The following is a 21549-nucleotide window of genomic DNA, read 5'->3' as shown; positions in this document are numbered from 1 at the left end:
GAGGCACTGATAGCTTAAGGCCAATCCTGCCATGCCTCATCCCCCACCCCATCTCCAGCCTTTATAACAAGCAAAACCCACATATTTTCAGACGCTCCAGAGAGGAATTAGACCATATCTTGTTGAGAAACACTGTGACTTAGGGGGGAATGCTTAAGAGTCTCCCATCTTTAAAAACTCCCTTGACCCCAGAGCTTCCCCCTTTACAGTCAGATGTTTCTGAAGAGCTGAATACACTTCCTCTCTCTATTTTTTTTTTTTTTTGACTTCACATCCATTACTGATCCTTCTATCCCAACCTGAGTTCAAATTCATTCCTACAGCTGTTTAGCTATGTGACCTTGGGCACATTACTTAATCTCTCTGAATCTCAATTTTATCAGACATAAGATGGAGATAGTAATAGTTACCCCTCCCATAGTACAGTTTTAGGGATTAAATGGATTATAGTAAAGCACTTAGGGTCTCTTACATAGGAATTGTAACTAACCAGGCTAGTTAATTCTCTGAGAATTCTATTAGTGTTTTAATCATCACTGGGAGTTTTATGGAAGACAATTTGTCACCTTTAGACACTGGCAATCCTCTCTCCTCCTCTCCAATGTGTATGATTTTCCTTCTTGGCCAGTTGTGTAGAACTTAAATAACAATGTTAGAAGATACTGGGGCAGTGGTGAGCACTTGTGATTTGCATCTGATTTTAATGTATGATATTGGCTCTTGAACTGAGATAGATAGATAATAGTAAGAAAGCTTCCTTCTAGTTCTTTATTGCTAAGATTCTTTTAAAGCTTAAGCATATGTTAAATTTGTACTACATTCCTTTGCTGCATCAATTTCAATGATTGTATAATTCTGTTCCTTCAAACTATGGGTGTGAATCCCATTACTAGACTCTCATATCCTGACCTGTCCTTAAAATCATCCAATAAAGTAGACTTGAAGATGGGCACTAGTCCTGTAATACAAAGCGTTTCATCATTAGAATGGCTGATTTGCTTCCTTCCTGCTGTCCTTGTCATGACATGGGTTCTTGGCATAGCCTGAGAAGCAAGAGAAATTGGTCCAGTAACTCCTTATTGAATTGCCTTTCTGCAGGCCTGGCGCAAGCGCTGGTTTGTCCTCCGGCGAGGCCGCATGAGCGGCAACCCCGATGTCTTGGAGTACTACAGGAACAAGCACTCCAGCAAGCCTATCCGGGTAATAGACCTCAGCGAGTGTGCAGTGTGGAAGCATGTGGGCCCCGGCTTTGTTCGGAAGGAATTTCAGAATAATTTCGTGTTCATTGTCAAGACTACTTCCCGTACATTCTACCTGGTGGCCAAAACTGAGCAAGAAATGCAGGTGTGGGTGCACAACATCAGTCAGGTCTGCAACCTTGGCCACCTGGAGGATGGCACAGGTAAGAGCGGAGTTGGGGCTCCCATGTGCTAAGGGGTATCCCAGGACTGGAGGGCTACTGCAGAAAAACAGTTCAAGATGCCAAGCCTGCCTCCTCGAGGGTGTTTTGGCAGGCTAATTTATGTCAGAACTGTCCCTACCAAATACGGTACTGGAAATTGCCCTCTTTTACTCAGTCCAAATGTGGGAAGGCAGAGTCCATACACACACTGAGCATTGTAGGCTTTAAAACCCCTTCATGTCTTTGCTCTCATTTAACCACAGTGAAAGTCAAATGTGGATGAGGATGTCTTCCCATGATGCTGACACTCATGACTTTCTAGAAATATCAAATATTACCACACTTCAAAATATTGTGGAACTCCAGTATTTCTGGTGCCTATTGGGTTGTTCATCACTAAACGGTAGAAAGAGAGAACTTGGCTACTTACCGTAGGCAAGAAAGATTTCCTGATACCTCCAAATGTCTCAAGTTCTCTGCAGAGGAAATTAGTTGTAAGTTTGCTCTGGGCCATTTCTGGACAGTGGGAGCAATTGACCCATGACGAGTACCCCAAACTCTCTCTCTCTCTGCCACACGCACACACGCACACACATACACACAACTCTTCCTATGTAATTTACCAGGTATATTGTAACCTAGGGTTACAATTCACTTCCCTTCATGGATTTTGTTTTTGAGCCCCTGACATTATTGCAACATGCCCTTTTCCTCAAAATATGAGATTTTGAATCTGATTTCTTTTAGCCTCTTGGTCTAGTAGACAAAACTTGGCCCCTAAATCCTGTGATCTATACTTGCTTCAACATTTTAAGGGTTACTGTATGGTTTCCACCATCTGCCACTGAAATATCCACACTCTAACACTAGGTGGCAATGGAGAGTCAGAGTTGTATCTCCCTCCAGGACAGGCACAAGAGAGTGTGCTTCCTGAGAACACATTCCTTTTCGTTTCGTGAACCAGGGAAGCGTATTAAGTGAGGCTATTCGGTAATATTGCTGAGCATTGAGAGCACTCAAATAAAAGGAAATGAAGTGATGGCAAGTTCTTTATCCTTGGTACAATGGACAAAACTTAATTGGAAAGTCGCATTAAGTAGGTTCTGGCTAGAGTCTGACATTATGCAAATCAAGCAGAGCCTCCCTGACCAACTTCTCCAGCCTTGCTGCTGGCTGTTTACCACCCTATTCCACACCTTCAGCCCTAAATAGGTATATCGTCATATACTGTGTTATATGTCTCCTCTGTTTCTTTCCTTATCCAGGAGTTATCCTAAAACATATGTACATAATATGTTTCCCAATAACCCAAGAGCAACAGGAATGAGTAAGGCACCAGGCCAAAACCGGAGAGCCTGCCCCGGCGTGAAGTTGGAGGAAGCTAGAAAACTCACCTGTGACCCTTTCCATTCTCTGTAGCCCCCCTCAGTTTTTAGAACCACGTAAGAGCAGGGTCCTCTTCATCTGAGAATTACACCCAAAGGGCTTTCTTGTGACTTTTCACAGAGTGTTTGGTTCTGTCTCCAGCAACCATATAGTAGTCAACACATTGTGTGTGTACCCTGGCCAGGAGCTCTGTTGAAATGCTTTTGTATAGTAACTCGTCTCATCCCCACAGCAGTTCTATGGCCTATGTGTGATTATTATCTCCACTTTATAGAAAAGGAAACTTGGAGAAGGCAGGCCATGTAGTAATGGCTATGTAGTAGAGCCTGGACTTGAACTCAGGCAGTTCTGGCTCATCCTGACTCAGGAATCCTGGACTATTAACTTGGTTCAAAGGGGAAATAAAAGCAGGCTTTTCATTAGCTGTTTCTGATCTGAAGTTCTCATTGGTCCCTGATTCAAATTCATCTTAAGGGCCATGTTTTCAGGTGATAGGGAGGATGTTATGCTCCTTGAGAAAAAGGAATGTGCTTTTCCAGCCACCACAGCACAGTGTTTCTTTCCTTCCCTTTACTTATAACAGTGATGAACAGGATTCTTTCTTTATGTGTTATTTGTCTGTCTTCTCTGCTAGAATCTAAACTTCGATAAGGGCAGGATCTTTGTCTTGTCTGTATTGTGAGGGTTAGTGGCATTCCGGGTACATGGTAGATGTGATAGGTATTCTATATAGACATATACCGATATAAACATGTATAGATACACATACATATATGCACAAGTACATATATAATTATATGCATGGACTTGTTATACATACATATATATATGTATGTTTGTTGAGTGAAAAAACAATGATGCAGGGCTGCTGCTGAGGGCCATAAAGAAGCTGTGTGTAGACTAACTGCAGAGTTTTAGGCCAATAATGCTGGGTTTTTTACTCTTAATTGATTCAACACTTTGCTCTTGAAACATTGGCCTTCTTTCCCAGACATTGTTTACAGCTTGGGGAAATGGTCTCCTCCATCAGTACAAACACCAGCTGTGATTTGCATCTTCTGTTTGGCTTCTTTGATGCTGTTTGAGAAATTTTGAGTGCGTGTTATAGCCATTCTTAAACATTAACCTGGGAAATGATTTCTCCAGCAGATTCCATGGAGAGCCTCTCTTACACACCCTCCTCCCTGCAGCCATCCTCTGCCAGCTCCCTTCATACCGCCCATGCTGCCAGCTCCTCCTTGCCAAGAGATGACCCAAACACTAATGCTGTAGCCACTGAGGAAACAAGAAGTGAGTCAGAGCTTCTCTTCCTTCCAGATTATCTGGTTTTGTCCAACTGTGAGACTGGAAGACTGCACCATACCAGGTATGTTTATGCCCAGGACTCTGTCTGAGCTGGGCCTGCTAGCATGCTCTCTAGAGTCACACTGTCTCCTCTTGCAGAGTCTGTAGCTGAGATGTGTTCAGTGTGCTTCACCAAATTAGTCCATTCAGTGGTAGCATTTTCTAGTGGGTGTGTCTGCTCTCATCTCTCTTCCTGCCAATGTCAAGGCAGGAACAGATTGCTATGAACCACTGTGAAAGATGAAGCATGTAGTATACTAAACAGAATGAGTCATGCATTTCAGCATTGTGGTTTCATTTCTAGCCTTGCATTTTCATGTGTATCTGATGCTTAGAGGATGAAAAAATCAACAAACCATTTTTCTTTTGCCACACCAAGGGGTTGGTGTAACTGAGTGTTGTAGAGGGAATGTGGCTGTGCAAGTAGCAAGCAAGGTGGTACTGGGGGGATGGGAATGAGGCCAGTGTTGGTTTTGTGGTAGGCGGATGGCTGCATTTTAGTCCAACTTACCTGCTTTTCTTCCCCAGTCTACCCACCAGATGTGATAGCTGGTCAAACTCAGACCGTTCATTGGAACAGGCTTCATTTGATGACGTTTTTGTTGACTGCCTGCAGCCGCTCCCGTCCAGTCATTTGGTCCACCCCTCGTGCCATGGCAATGGAGCTCAGGAGGTGCCATCCTCGAGGCCTCAGCCTGCCCTGATCTGGAGTAGAGAAATCAATGGGCCACCCAGGGACCACTTGTCTTCTTCACCATTGCTGGAAAGTTCCTTAAGTTCCACCATTCAGGTAGATAAAAATCAAGGTTCCTTACCCTGTGGAGCAAAAGAACTAGACATTATGTTCAACACTCCACCTCCCCGCCCCCCTAAGCCAAGCCATCTGTCTGAACGGCGCCAAGAGGAGTGGAGTACACACAGTGGCAGCAAGAAGCCAGAATGCACTCTGGTTCCAAGAAGAATCTCTCTCTCTGGTTTAGACAACATGAGAACGTGGAAAGGTAAGTGTTGGGTCCTAAGATTCAGGCGCCAAGAAAACCCTGGCTCCTCCTCACTCTTTGTGTCCATGTGAGGTCATGCCAGTGGACCCAACCAATGGGGCTACATTTGAATTTCCTTGATGTGTACAGCTTGGTAAAAAGCCACATCAGTAGTGTGTACTTGTGTACATATGTGCTTGTCCCTTGCTCAAGCTGGCCTGATCTTCTAATGGGGCTGGATCCTTGGTGGAAGCATATACCCTGAAAGCAGCACTCTTCTGTTCCCAGATCCCCCCACCCTTCCTTTGAGCCTGGCCACCAGGAGAGACATTTAGGTCCCCATAGATGCTGCAATAGGTTGGAACACTGGTCCCTTGTGATGGGCTTGCCCATGCAAGTCCTTGCCCATGTGGTAAGCTTTCCACCTGAATCTGAGATCCTAGTGTTTTTTGGAGTCACTCAGGGACCCACTTAGTACAAAAGTTGATGTCTTTTGTCTCAACTCAGTCCCATTCCCTTCTTTGTCTCTCTCTCACATACATAGAGAGCCCTGAGACCACAGATCATCACTGCCTTCTGTTTTTCAGCAATCCCATCAGCCTCATTCATCATCCAACTAGACTTATTCTTTCCAAATTCTAACTGGCTGTACAAAGGGCCCTCCCACAGCCGTCTTTTGCCCTTTTCTATAAGGCCATTTATCCTCACGAGGTTATCTTGCAATTCTGCTTGCAGTTCCATCTTCCTCCACCTGTTTCTTTCCACCTGGGCCTCTCTGGCCTTCAGAAGCAGTTTGGTGAAAGCCAAGTTAAGCCCATTCAGTATAGTTTTTTATTGCGGGATCTGGCCAGCAGCCCACAATGCAATGGTACTCTCTCTTTGTTCCCAGGCGGATCGGCAGGTCGAGAAATAACAAACACACACAAGATAGTGAAAGCTAGGTCCAGCGGGGTCACCACCTTCTGGTCCCATGGTGCCAACAATGCACTGGATATGCCAGCATTTATTATTAAGTTTAGCGAGGGCAGGGGTAGGTTAGTGAGGGATTTAGGGTCATTTGATTATGAGGTGAGATGGTCACATGGGGATTAAGTAGTTCTTTAACATAACATCTGCATGCAGAAGTACAGTATACAGAGATAAGAATTTACAGTATAGTGTGTGCATCCAGAATTTCTAACAGAGCCTTAAAGCAGGCACACCATCTTTCCATAACCTATGATTAGAAAGATATTAATCAGCAGTAGCAGTTGCAGCAAAAGCTGGTTACAAACAATTCATAGAAACAGGACGTGAAGTTAGACAACCGGTTAGACCAGAATTTCTCAGAAGGGGATATGCCTTAACCCTAAAGAGGCCTGGAAAAGCTGCAGCAAGATGAGGACGTTTATAGCCCTATCTTATCCATATGGACAGGCGCCCCCCATGCGTCTGTTTATAGGCTCTCCACAAGGGTTGCATTCCATTCCCAGAGCTATGAACATCTGCTTTTCTGGGATAGGAATCTTGATGATGTGAAACCTCCCTGACTGCATGTCCATTCATAGACTCTCTGCAGGGGGAAGCACATCACCCACTATTGGCTCATTCTGGCAGCCCAACCTTGCATTGTCTTTATACAATCCTGCATGCAATTTTGTATTCACAATAATCAGGAGAATTTCATCTTTTATTCTGTAGCAATAGTTTCAGGGAGTCTCCCTAGAGTTTTTCAGTAACCTCTTCTTTACTGCTTTGCTGGGCTACCTCATCTTTCTGCCGTGAGCCAACCAACCTTAACATTTTGCTCTTCTTTCTTACATCAGTCTGTATCTCTTAGATACACAGACACAGAAACTAATTATCTCTGTGTCTTTCTCTTTTCTTCTCTTTCTTTCTCTCTCCATTGAAATATAATCACCCACACATCACTACTTATTTAGGCCACGTTTTCAAAGAATTATGGAAAGTGGAAGGAGTGCACATTTATTTTCAAATTGTACGAATCTCTCATTCTGACTGAGGATTTAAGTTACTGGCAAAAGCCTTCCCTAATGTCCCTCCATTACATATGTTTCTTCCTTTTGACTATCCTTATGAAATAGGTGTATACTGATTACACAAATGATCTGGATGTGCTAACATGTGTGAACAGTTGACAAAAAGGGAAAAATGAAAGTGGTTAAGCACATTTTAGGAAGTGAAATGAATAAAACCGGTAGAATAATAACATATGAAAATGAATCAAAAGTCTTAAATTGAAGAACAAAAACTTGAAATAATTTGAAATTTCAACACAAACATAAAACAATTAGGTTGTGTTATTTTACATGAAGGCAAACAAAGGTTAAAACTAAGTAAAATAGAGGTTTTGACCATGAAACAAAGACCAAGACAACAGTGATGCCTAGAAGCAAAATGGCTCTGATAAAGCAGAGGGAATGCATAAAGTTTATTGTTCCACCTTTCCCACCAAGATTTGCCTGGAATCTGTGTTGGGGCATGGTGGCAGAGTGAGGTCAAGGTTCATTTTTGTCCATCTGGATCTCCATCCAATGACCCTGCAAGGCTGTCCTGCCCCCATGGCTCTCCAGCACCCCCTCTGCCATAGATGAAGTGCCCATGTATATGAGGTCTGAGTCTCCTTTCTATCCCTTGGAGCCCACTTGTCCAGCTTGCACCAATACCACACTCTCTTAATTACTATACCATTCTATCTTAATATCCAATAGGACAAGTCCTCCTGCCTTTAAGAATATAATGGCTATTCTAGGGTCAATTTTACAGTCAACTGGTCAGGTTCTAGACACACCTATATAAATATATTGGGGATTTGAGGAGGATTGCATCATATCTGTAGATCAGTTTGTGAAGATTTGACATCTTTACAATGTTGAATTTTCCAATCCATGAATAGGAAATATGCTTCCATTTATATAGGTCTTATTTTTGTATTTTAAAATATTTAATTGACAAAGATTTCATATATTCAAGGTGCAAATGCATATGTATCAGAACATGATGATTTGATATGCACGTGCATTATGTACTGACTATTACAATCAAACTAATTAACACATCCATGGCCACCCATGCTGTACATTGGATTCCCCAGACTTGTTCACTTATCACTGAAAGTTTGTACCTTTAGACCAACATATTCTCATGTACCTGCATTCCCCAGTCCCTGACAACCACCATTTTACTATTGCCATGAGTTCGACTTTTTTAGATTCCACGTATAAGTGAAATCATGCAGTATTTTTTTTTCTGTGCCCAGCTCATTTCACTGAACATAATCTCATCCTGGTTTACCCATGTTGTCACAAATGACAGGATATCATTCCTTTTTAAGGCTGAGTAGTATTCCATTCTGAATATATACCACATTTTTTATATCCATTATATCCTTTATCCATTCATCCAGTGACAGACACAAATTGACTACATGTTGTATTAGTCCATTCTCATACTGTTGTAAATAACTATCTGAGGCTGGGTGCGGTGGCTCACACCTGTAATCCCAGCACTTTGGGAGGCCAAAGTGGGTGGATCACAAGGTCAGAAGTTCAAGACCATCCTGGCCAATATGGTGGAACTCCATATCTACTAAAAATACAAAAATTACCTGTGTGTGGTGGCAGGTACCTGTGGTTCTAGCTACTCAGGAGGCTGAGGCAGTAGAATTGCTTGAACCTGGGAGGCAGAGTTTGCAGTGAGCTGAGATCACACCACTGCACTACAGAGCAAGACTTCATCTCCAAAAAAAAAAAAAAAAAAAAGAACTGCCTGAGACTGGCTAATTTGGGTAATTTATAAAGAAAAGAGATTTAATTGACTCACAGTTCCACAGGCTGTACAGGAAACATGGCTAGGGAGGCCTCAGGAAACTTACAATCATGGAGGAAGATGAAGAGGAAGGAAGCATGTCTTACATGGCTGGAGCAGGAGGAAGAGAGTGAAGGGGGAGGTGCTACACACTTTTAAACAACCAGATCTTGTGAGAGCTCTATCACAAGACAGCACTAGGGGGATGGTGCTAAACCATTAGAAACCACCCCCATGATCCAATCACCTCCCACCAGGCCCTACTTCCAACACTGGGGATTACAATTCAACATGAGATTTTTGGGGGACACAGGGCCAAACCATATCACATGTTGTGGCTATTGTGAATAGTGCTGTAATAAACACAGGAGGGCAAATATCTCTTTGACATACTGATTTCATTTCTTTTGGATATGTATCCAGAAGAGAGATTGCTGGATCATAAGGTAGTTATATTTTAGTTTTCTGAGGAACCTCCATACTGTTTTCCATAATGGCTATACCAATTTACATTCCCACCAACAGTGTACAAGGGTTCTCTTCTCTACACCCTCTCCAACACTTGTATTTGGTTGGGCTGATACTTTGTGTGGTTCTGATTTGCATTTCCCTGATGGTTAGTGATGTTGAGCATTTTTTCATATACCTGTTGGCCATTTGTATGTCTTCTTTTGAGAAATGTCTATTCAGATCTTTGCCAATTTTAAAATTAGGTTATTTAGTTTTTTTGCTACTCAATTATGTGAGTTCCTTATATATTTTTACTGTTAACCCCTTATATATGATTTGCAAATATTTTCTCTCATTCTCTAGGTTGCCTTTTCATTTTGTTGATTGTTTCCTTTGCTGAGCAGACACTTGTTAGTTTGATGTAGCTCCACTTGTTTATTTTTGCTATTTTTGCCTGTGCATTTGGAATCATATCCAAAGTATCATTGTCAATACCAATGTCAATGAGCCTTTCCTCTATATTTTCTTCTAGGGGCTAAATGGTTTTAGATTTTACATTGAAGTCTATAATCCATTTCAAGTTAATTTTTTGTATATGGTCTAAGAAAAGGGCCCAACTTCATTCTTTTGCATGTGGATATCCAGTTTTCCCAACACCATTATTAAAGAGACTCTCCTTTCTTTGCGCTCTTGTTAAAGCGTTTTGGATTTTGATTTTATATCCAGCTTTTTGAAACTATGGATTATTTTGTCTTTTCTTTGCATATAATTATATTGCCTGCAAATAATAATAGCTTTGTTTTTTCTTTAACAACCTTATATTTTTCATTACTTTTTCTTTTTTTTTCTTTTTTTTTATTATTATACTTTAAGTTCTAGGGTACATGTGCATAATGTGCAGGTTTGTTACATATGTATACTTGTGCCATGTTGGTGTGCTGCACCCATCAACTCGTCAGCACTCATCAACTCGTCATTTACATCAGGTATAACTCCCAATGCAATCCCTCCCCCCTACCCCCTCCCCATGATAGGCCCCGGTGTGTGATGTTCCCCTTCCCGAGTCCAAGTGATCTCATTGTTCAGTTCCCACCTATGAGTGAGAACATGCGGTGTTTGGTTTTCTGTTCTTGTGATAGTTTGCTAAGAATGATGGTTTCCAGCTGCATCCATGTCCCTACAAAGGACACAAACTCATCCTTTTTTATGGCTGCATAGTATTCCATGGTGTATATGTGCCACATTTTCTTAATCCAGTCTGTCATTGATGGACATTTGGGTTGATTCCAAGTCTTTGCTATTGTGAATAGTGCCGCAATAAACATACGTGTGCATGTGTCTTCATAGCAGCATGATTTATAATCCTTTGGGTATATACCCAGTAATGGGATGGCTGGGTCATATGGTACATCTAGTTCTAGATCCTTGAGGAATCGCCATACTGTTTTCCATAATGGTTGAACTAGTTTACTATCCCACCAACAGTGTAAAAGTGTTCCTATTTCTCCACATCCTCTCCAGCACTTGTTGTTTCCTGACTTTTTAATGATTGCCATTCTAACTGGTGTGAGATGGTATCTCATTGTGGTTTTGATTTGCATTTCTCTGATGGCCAGTGATGATGAGCATTTTTTCATGTGTCTATTGGCTGTATGCATGTCTTCTTTTGAGAAATGTCTGTTCATATCCTTTGCCCACTTTTTGATGGGGTTGTTTGTTTTTTTCTTGTAAATTTGTTTGAGTTCTTTGTAGGTTCTGGATATTAGCCCTTTGTCAGATGAGTAGACTGCAAAAATTTTCTCCCATTCTGTAGTTGCCTGTTCACTCTGATGGTAGTTTCTTTTGCTGTGCAGAAGCTCTTTAGTTTAATGAGATCCCATTTGTCAATTTTGGCTTTTGCTGCCGTTGCTTTTGGTGTTTTAGACATGAAGTCTTTGCCCATGCCTATGTCCTGAATGGTACTACCTAGGTTTTCTTCTAGGGTTTTTATGGTATTAGGTCTAACATTTAAGTCTCTAATCCATCTTGAATTAATTTTCGTATAAGGAGTAAGGAAAGGATCCAGTTTCAGCTTTCTACTTATGGCTAGCCAATTTTCCCAGCACCATTTATTAAATAGGGAATCCTTTTCCCATTTCTTGTTTCTTTTTCTTATGTCACTGCATGGGATAAGAAGTCCAAGAAATTACTGAATAGTCATGGTGACAATACGGACCCTTGTATCATTCCTGATCTCAGATAGAAAGCTTCTAATATTTCACCATTACAATGTGGTTTGCTGTGGATGTTTGTAGATATCATTCATTAGGTTAAAGTCATTCACATATTTTCTACTTTGCTAACTGTTATTTTCTAAAGTCATGAATGGATGTATTTCTTCTATTTTTAATTGACAAATAATTGTATACATTTATGGGGTACAATATGATGTTTTGATATACATCTATATCATGGAATGATTAAAATCAAGCTAATTAACAAACATTACCTAATATAATTATCATTTTTTGTGGTTGAAACACTTTATAATCATATTATTTTTATCATGTTAATGTCAAGAAATTCACTGGATAATTTTTTTAGTGCTAAACTAACCTTGGCAAACCCAACTTTATCATGATACCTTTCCTTTTTATAAATTACTAGATTTGTTTTGCTCATATTTTGTTTAGAACTTCAAAAAAATATCTATGTTCGTGAGGGAGATCATCCTGTAACTTTCTTTTCTCATGACATCTTTGGTTTTGGTAAAAATGTTATGTTGACGTCATAAAATGTGGATTTATTTCTGGGTTCTCTATTCTGTACCATTGGTCTGTGTGTCTGTTTTCATACCAGTATCATGCTGTTTGGGCTATTGTAATTTTGTATATTTTGAATTGAGGTAGTTTGATGCCTCCAGCTTTGTTCTTTCTAAATTTTTTTTTTTTTTGAAACAAAGTCTCATTCTGTCACCCAGGCTTCAGTGCAGTGGTGTGATCATAGCTCACTACAGCCTCAAACTTCTGGGCTTAAATGATCCTCCCACCTCAGTCCCCCCAAGCTGCTGGGACTACAGGCTCACGCCACCAAACTTGGCTAATTTGAAAAAAAAATTTTTTTTGTAGAGACAGGGTCTTGCTATGTTGCCCAGACTGGTCTCGAACTCCTGGCCTCAAGCAATCCTCCCACCTCAGCTTCCCAAAGTACTGGGATTACAGACATGAGCCACTATGTCCAGCCCAGATTTGTTCTTTTTGCTCAGTACTGCTTTGGATGTTCAAGGTCTTTTGTGGTTCCATATACATTTTAGGATTGTTTTTTTCTATTTCTGTGAAGAATGTAATTGATATACTGATATTTTGATAGAGAGTGCATTAAATCTGTAGATTACTTTGGGTAGCATGGTCATTTTAACAATATTAATTCTTCAGATCCATGAGCATTTTCTTTTTTTTTTGAGATGGATTCTCACTCTGTTGCCCAGGCTGGAGTGCAGTGGCGTGCTCTTGACTCATTGCAACCTCTGCCTCCCAGGTTGAAGCGATTCTCCTGCCTCCGCCTCCCAAGTAGCTAGGATTACAGGCATGCGCCACCACGCCCAGCTAATTTTTGTATTATTAGTAGAGATGGGGTTTCCCCATGTTGATCAGGCTGGTCTCGAACTCCCGACCTCAGGTGATCCACCCGCCTCAGCCTCCCAAAGTGCCGGGATTACAGGTGTCAGCTACCGTGTCCAGCCAGATCCATGAGCATTTTAATAATATTAATTCTTTCCATTTGTTTGTGTCCTCTTCAGTTCTTTTTATCAGTGTTTTGTAGTTTAGTTTTCATTGTACAGGTCTTTCACCTCTTTGGTTAAATTTATCCCTGGGAAATTTTTTGTAGCTATTGTAAATGGGATTGCTTTCTTCCTTTCTTTTTCAGCTAGCTCATTGTTGATGTATAGAAATGCTACAGATTTTTGTATGTTGATTTTGTATCCTGCAAACTTACTGAATTCATTTATCAGTTCCAAGAGTTTTTTGGTAGCATCTTTAAATTTTTCTGTATTTAATATTATGTCATGTGCAAATAGAATTTGTCTTCCTCTTTTCCAATTTGGATATCTTTTATTTCTTTCTTTTACCTGATTGCTCTGGCCAGTACGTCCAGTAATATGTTGAATAAAAGTGACGAAAGTGGGCATTCTTTTCTTGTTCTAGTTCTTAGAGGAAAGGCTTTCGGCATTTCCCCATTCTCTATGATGTTGGCTGTGGGTTTGTCATATATGGCCTTTATTATTTTGAGGTATGTTCCTTATATGCCTAGTTTGTTAATAGTTTTTTTTAATCATGAAGGGATGTTGAATTTTATCAAATGCTTTTTATCATCTCTATTGAGATGATCATATGGTTTTTATCCTTGATTCTGTTGATGTAATGTGTCTCATTCTTGCATCCCTGAGGTTAATCCCACTTGATCATGTTGTATTATCTTTTTGATGTATTGTTTGACTCAGGTTGCTGGTATTTTTTAATTTTTAAAACTTTTATTTTAGGTTGCGCGTACATGTGCAGGTTTGTTACACAGGGAAACGCATGTCGCAGAGTTTGTTATACAGATTATTTCATAACCTAAGTACTAATCCTGGTATTTTGTTGAGGATTTTGCATTTATGTTCATCAGAGATATTGGCCTGTAGTTTTCTTTTTTTTCTTGTGTCCTTGTCTGGTTTTGGTATCAGGGTAATGCTGGCCTCATAGAATGAGTTAGAGAGAATTCCCTCCTCTTCATTTTTTGGGGGATAGTTTGAGAAGCATTGGTGTCACTTCTTCAAATGTTTGGTAGAATTCAGCAGTAAAGCCATCAAGTTTCTGGGCTTTACTTTGTTGGGACACCTTTTTTTATTATTGGTTCAATCTCATTACTCATTATTGGTTTGTTCAGGTTTTCTAGTTCTTTCTGATTCAATCTTGGTAGGTTTTACATGTCCAGGAATTTATCCTTTTCCTCTAGGTTTTCAAATTTGTTAATGTATAATTGTTCAAAACAATCTCTAACAACTCTTGTATTTCTTTGGTATCTATTGTAATGTCTCCTTTTTCAGTTCTAATTTTATTTATCTGAGCATTCTTTGCTTTTTCTTACTCTAGTTACTAAGTGACTAAACCACTTAGTCTATTGGTTTATTGATTTTGTTTATCATTTTGAAGAACCAACTTTTTCTGTAGTTCTGATGTGATCTTTATTATTTATTTCCTTATACTATTTTTCAGTTTGGTTTGCTCTTGCTTTTATAGTTTCTTTTTTCTTTTTAATTTTTGTGGGTACATGGTAGGTGTATATATGAGTACATGAGATGTTTTGATACAGGCATACAATGTGAAATAAGCACACCATGGAGAATGGGGTATCCATCCCCTCAAGAATTTATTCTTCATGTTACAAACAATCCAATTACACTCTTTTCATTATTAAAAAATGTACAATTAAGTTATTATTGACTATAGTCACCCTGTTGTGTGATCAAATATTAGGTCTTATTCTTTCTAATGAATTTGTGTATCTATTAACCATCCCCACCTCCCCCACAGCCCCCCACCCTGACTACCTTTCCCAGCCTCTGACAACCATTCTTCCACTCTTTATGCCTGTAAGTTCAATCATTTTGATTTTTAGATTCCACAAATAAGTGAGGACATGTGATGTTTGTCTTTCTATACCTGGCTTCTTTCACTTAACCTCCTTAATGACCTTCAGTTCAATGCATGTTGTTGCATGACGGGATCTCATTCTTTTTTATGGCTAAAGAATACTCCATCGTATATATGTACCACATTGTCTGTATCTATTTATCTGTCGATGGGCACTTTGGTTGCTTCCAAATCTTGGCTATTGTGAACAGTGCTGCAGCAAACATAGGAGTGCAGGTATCTCTTTGATACACTGATTTCCTTCCTTTGGGGTATATACCCAGCAATTGGATTGCTGGATCATATGGTAGCTCGATTTTTAGTTTTCTGAGGAACCTCCAAACTTCTCCGTAGTGGTTGTACTAATTTACATTCCTACCAACAGGGTACAAAGGTTCCCTTTTCTCCACATCCTCACAAGCATTTGTTATTGCTTGCCTTTTGGATATAAGCCATATTAACTGGGGTGAGAAGATAATCTCATTGTAGTTTTTAAATATATTTTTTATTTTAACTTTTGTTTTAAGTTCAGGGGTACATGTGTAGTTTATTAAATAGGTAAACTTGTGTCATGGGGGTTTGTTGACTATTTCATCACCCAGGTATTAAGCCTCGTATCCATTAGTTATTTTTCTGATCCTTTCCCTGCTACCATCCTCTGCCCTCCAATAGGCCCCAGTGTCTATTGCTCCCCTCTATGTGTCCATGTGTTCTCATCGTTTATCTCTGACTTATAAGTGAGAACATGTGGCATTGGGTTTTCTGTTATTGTGTTAGTTTGCTAAGGGCAATGGCCTCCAGCTCTGTATATGTTCATGCAAAGGACATGATCTCATTAATTTTTATGGCTGCATAGTATTCCATGGTGTATATGGACCACATCTTCTTTATCCAATCTGTCATTGATGGACATTTAGGTTGATTCCATGTCTTTGCTATTGTGAGTAGTGCTGAAATGAACATATGTGTACATGTGTCTTTATGTTAGAATGATTTATATTCCTTTGAGTATATATCCAGTGATGGGACTGCTGGGTTGAGTGGTATTTCTGTTTTTCGGTCTTTGAGGAATCACCACACTGTTTTCCACAATGGTTGAACTAATTTACATTCCCAAAAACAGCTTGTAAGCATTCCCTTTTCTCTGCAACCTCACCGGCATCTGTTATTTTTTGACTTTTTAATAATAACCATTCTGACTGGTGTGGGATGACATATTATTGTGGTTTTGATTTACATTTCTTTAGTGATCAGTGATGTTGAGCTTTTTTGTATGCTTGTTGGCTGCGTGTATGTCTCTTTTGAGACAGTTTTGATTTGCATTTCTCTGATGATCAATAACATTGAGCACCTTTTCATATGCCTGTTTGTCACATGTTTGTCTTCTTTTGAGAAATGTGTATTCAAATCTTTGTTCCATCTTTTAATCAGATTATTAGATTTTTTTTTCCTATAGTTGTTTGAGCTTCTTAAATATTTTGTTTATTAATCCCTTGTCAGATGGGTAGTTTGCAAGTATTTTCTCCCATTCTGTGGTTTGTCTCTTCACTTTGTTGATTGTATTCTTTGTTGTGCAGAAGTTTTTCAAGTTCATGTAATCCCATTTGTCCATTTTTGCTTTGGTTGTCTGTACTTTTGGTGTATTGCTGAAGAAGTTTTTGCCCAGGCAAATGTCTTAGAGATTTTCCCTGATGTTTTCTTGTAGTAGTTTCATAGTTTGATGTCTTAGCCTTTTTTCCCTAATGTTTTCTGGTAGTAGTTTTATAGTTTGATGTCTTATATTTAAGTGTTTAATCTATTTTAATTTGACTTTTGTACATGGTGAGAGATAGGGGTCTTAGTTTCATTCTTCTGGGTATGGATATCTAGTTTTCCCGGTGCCATTTATTTATGTGCCTGTCTTTTTCCCAGTGTATGTTCTTGGCACCTTTGTCAAAAATGAGTTCACTGTAGGTGTGTGGATTTGTTTCTGAGTTCCCTATTCTGTTCCTTTGGTCTATGTGTCTGTTTTTATGCCAGTACCATGCTGTTTGGTTACTGTAGCTCTGTAGTATAATTTGAAGTGATTCTTCCAGTTTTGTTCTTTTTGCTTAGGATAGCTTTGGCTATTCTGGGTCTTTTATGGTTCCATACAAATTTTAGGATTTTTTTCTATTTCTGCGAAGACTATAATAGGTATTTTGGTAGGGATTGCATTGAATCTGTAGATTGCTTTGGGTAGTATGGACACTTTAATAATGTTGATTCTTCCAATACATGAACATGGAATATTTTTCTATTTTTTTGGTGTACTCTTCAATTTCTTTCAATAGTGTCTCATAGTTTTCATTATAGAGGTCTTTCACTTCTTTGGTTAAGTTAATTCTTAGGTATTTAAGTTTATGTGTGGCTACTGTAAATGGGATTACTTTTAAATTTCTTTTGCAGATTGTTCACTGTTGGCATATAGAAATGCTACTGATTTTTCTATGTTGATTTTGTGGCCTGCAACTTTACTGAATTCGTGTATTAATTCTAATAGTTTTCTTGTGTAGTCTTTAGATTTTTCCTAATATAAGGCAGAGGAGCCTCACTCCATAGCTACCACCACCCCAGGCCATGGGGAGTACTGTCTGCGCATGTTCCCTTAAGGCCCAAGGGCACTTTGGGAAGCTTGCAATGAATGCTGTCATATAAGAGAAAAAGTGCCTTCCTTTACTCTGATCCCATCTGCATTCTATCTGTCATAAATCTCTTAAAGTATCTGGCACGTGGATTATACCTATGCCTTTGATTCAGAGTTTTCCCTATATTTATGTTCTTTGATGACTTCAAAAGGGTCTGGTAGTGGAAAGGGAGTTAAGGGCTTGTGCTCACACATGCAAGTCCCACAATAAGACGTTATTCCATAATAGCTTCTAAGAATTATTAAGTACTTTGTGTGTTCTAGGCAGTGTTCTAAGTCCTTTCCGGAAGTCCTGTGAAACAGGTTCTATTATTGGCTTCACTTTACAAATTAGGAAACTGAGACAGAGAGAGGGTAAGTAACTTGTCTGGTGCCACACAGCTAATACATGGTGGTGTAGGGATTTACAACTAGACAGTCTGACTTCAAAGTGGTTTTTAACCAGTACTTGTACATCTTTAAACATATGTAAGCGTGGATATATACATATATACATACACATATATGTATATATAACATATATGTTTAATTCCATCAGTCTCTGTCACATTTATTCTGAGCTGGGAGTTGTCCTTGCATTTTAAGATGTTGTCAAATTTTAAGTTTATTTCTTAGAGGCCTCCTGACTTTTCACACCTCCAAGCTCTTGAGAGCTGAGGGCTGCTTTGCTCTGGCCTCCACATGCTGGGAACACTTGCTGGACTCCTCTGCACCACTCAACACCGTTGGCCATTCTTTCCTTCCTGAGGCTTTCATGGCACCATACCGCCGAATTTTCCTCATTAATCTATAGTTGCTCTTTCTCAAGATACTTCACTGACTTATCTCTTAGTTCTTTGAATCTTAGGATTCTCTAGAGTTTTGTACTTTTCTCAACACTTGCAACCTAGATAGTTTCATCTACTCTTACGGTTTTGACTGCCATCTCTAAGCTGCTAAATTCCCCCAAATTATATCTCATTTGAGTCCAGGCCCAGATATCTTGTTGCCTTCTGAACATCTTCTCTTTAAATTCAACAATTATTCTAAATTTTAATATCACATTGTTTATTGCATCCATCTGATGAGTTTCTAATCCTGGATAAATCCAAATGTCCTTTCTATGCATGCCTCTATCTGAGTAGCTTTTCTGGCCACAGACCTCAATTGAGCCCTTAATGCTGCTCCACAAAGCAGTTGTTTCTCTGTTCACCCTGTTCTCCTGCTCATTACAAGGAATATTTCAAACCTCTCTCTTCTCCTCAAACCTCCAGCTCAGAAGATTTATGTAATAAATGCAACAAGCATTTGTTAATTCCTTGCTATATCTCCTCCTAATTCACAGAGAACTCAAGCCATCGACTAGAAACTTCTTCAAAATCTGGTCTGATTTTTCATCTGTTGGGGAAATGTGTTCTGACTGCCCAGCTAGACTCTAATAGCAACTGTTGTGTTATGCTTCTCTTCCTCTCTGGACTCTAGTTTCAGTTGATATTGTTCTGCATTTCTCACCACCTTGGCTTATTTCTTGCAGCTGATGTAGAAGGCCAATCCTTAAGACACCGAGACAAGCGACTTAGTTTAAATTTGGTAAGTTCAACGCTCAGGTTCCTTTACGCATCAATTTTACCAAAATTAGCCTGATCTATATATATTCCCTTGAAGTCTTTAAGATTCAACACTCTGAGTGTCTGAGGACTCTTCCAGTCTCCCCCTGAAGACTTGAACTTGCTTGGGAACTACAGGACTTGCTCAACTTGGTATAGCTACTTAAGGCATCACTTTATACTTAAAGTATTTGCATAAATTCATAACCCTCTGTCTTCCAGTGTCAGATCTTGGAGAGTTATCACCTGTACTAAAACGATAAGTCCAGAGGCAGAACTTGAGCTAGAGGCTTGTCTGACTTTGCTGAGGTAGTTCAGAGTTATACTTGGATAGTTTGGAACTGAAACCATATGTGCAGCTTTGGCTGCCCTCTGATAGCCGTTTCCATGACTGGTCTGTGGTTCCCAATCTGCATCTATTCTTTTGCAGCCATGCAGGTTCTCCCCAATGTACCCCACAGCTTCAGCCAGTATCGAAGACAGCTATGTGCCCATGAGCCCCCAGGCTGGTGCCTCTGGTCTTGGACCCCACTGCAGCCCTGATGACTACATTCCAATGAACTCAGGAAGCATCTCAAGCCAGTTGCCTGAGCTACCTGCAGACCTGGAACCTCCCCCAGTGAATAGAGATCTCAAGCCTCAGAGGAAACGTAAGCACTTGACCAGACCTGCTGTATAGGGGGAGGGGAGCAAGGTTCCAGTGGTTGCATAGAAAAGGTTTCTGTAAAGGAAGACCTAGAGAAACCATCTCAGAGGGCTGGAAAGTATAAGGTCAGGAAAGAAGTGGCTGGGATGGAATAGGAAGGGCTGGGGCACCTTGCTGCCTCAGATTGTCATGATAATAGGAGTTGGGGGACTTACAGGCACTGTTGCCTTGCAAATACAGCTGACAAAGTCAAGTTCATTCCAGAGGGCTCATCTTTGGCTGTTTCCCTAACAAGCCCAGGAATAAGTGATGGTGGATTAGAATGGAATCCCACCTGGCATCTCCCCATTAGACAGCACTTGAATGTAATCATAGTGCCAGCCTCTGTAAAGCAGTCAGGAATTGCCTTTGACACCAATTCCTGAAGGTCAGACCCAGTCACATGCAGTTTATCACTCATCGTTCTGTGCATGCCCATCAGCAAAGGTATTCAGGGGTAGAAGAGGATTTTGGCAATAATTAGGCTGACTCCTCTGTGCAGAGGGTGCCTTGCAGCTTCTGTCTTACTCCCAGGCAGCTTCTCTGGTCTCTTGAGCAGCATGGACAGACAGGGAGATAGATAGGAAAAGAGGGAAAGAGGAAGAGCAGGTCAGAGTGACTTATTAACTTCATTCTTACTCATCTTGCTCTTCCCAGTTGGCTGTGTGATTACAAGGGAGCATTGGTAGAATGACTGATCTCTTGTCCATTCCGACTTCTCTTTGCTCTTTAGAAAGCAAAAAAAGTCACTTCAGGTGGCTGTGCCCAAAGCTGCCAACTAAGACCACTACTCATGCCTGGTCTACTCCAGGCGTATTCCCTTAAATTTCAGTCAAACTACATTTATACATTTACAATGCATGTGCTGCATATGTAGTGCTGTGGTAGGCACTGAGTGGGATACAAAGATGAGGAAGCAAGAGGCTTTTTCAGTCTGAGGGGGAGGAAGATATGTAAAATCCACCTGGACCACAAAATAGAATTATGAAATCGGTGCTAAGTAGGAGAACAGATCCTGTCTTATGAGGTTCAGAGGAAATAGCCATTAATTCTGGTCAGAAACAACAACAGAATTTTCTGTGATGTTGGAAATAATGACTATTGAACCCTTGAAATTTGGCTAATGTGACTGAGGAACTACATTTTAAATTGTATTTAATTTTAATAACTTTACATATATGTGTAAATGGGCACGTGTGGCTAGTTGTCACGACAATGGACAGCGCAGCTCTGCAGGACCTTGTCATAGGCAACAGAAGATGTCTGATAGACTCAGGGTTGGAGATTTAGTGAGTGGATGCAAAGGTGGATACCTGGCCAGGACTAACTCAGGAAGATGGGCCACTGAGGTGGAATAAGGGTTGGGGCAGATACCAAGTGCTTCTCTAGATGCCGAGGCTACTGCAGTGAACAGACCAGATACACCCCTGTTCTTCTGGAGCACAGTTTAGGCCCAGATAAATCATAGATGAGTGTATTATCACAAACTGGGGCTGTGCTGTGAAGGGTAAGTACAAGAACTTGAGAGCCCAGGCTGTGGGGCCTGATCTTGTCTGGAGGCAAAGAGATGGGGAAGAATGTTCTAGGCAG

At 40.3% G+C, this 21549-nt stretch overlaps 1 protein-coding gene across 9 annotated transcripts in view; it reads left to right on the top strand.

Moving 5' to 3' along the window:
• GAB3 (GRB2 associated binding protein 3) overlaps window positions 1-21549 on the top strand; it is a 71602-nt gene that overhangs the window by 30446 nt on the left and 19607 nt on the right. For 4 of the 9 annotated variants that reach the window (XM_015128499.2, XM_015128501.2, XM_077988912.1 and 1 more), the window contains exons 2-6: window positions 1099-1402; window positions 3935-4154; window positions 4661-5133; window positions 19202-19257; window positions 19705-19924. In XM_015128499.2, coding sequence (XP_014983985.2) covers window positions 1099-1402; window positions 3935-4154; window positions 4661-5133; window positions 19202-19257; window positions 19705-19924 — 1273 coding nt within the window. The remainder of the gene's footprint in view (window positions 1-1098; window positions 1403-3934; window positions 4155-4660; window positions 5134-19201; window positions 19258-19704; window positions 19925-21549) is intronic. The other 5 variants (XM_077988915.1, XM_077988913.1, XM_015128500.2 and 2 more) reach the window with 2 other exon arrangements.

The sequence above is a fragment of the Macaca mulatta genome, chromosome X (assembly GCF_049350105.2).
Source record: "Macaca mulatta isolate MMU2019108-1 chromosome X, T2T-MMU8v2.0, whole genome shotgun sequence".
Lineage (NCBI taxonomy): Eukaryota > Metazoa > Chordata > Mammalia > Primates > Cercopithecidae > Macaca > Macaca mulatta.
The sequence above is the reverse complement of the archived record's forward strand: the minus strand, read 5'-3'. Positions and strand labels throughout refer to the sequence as shown.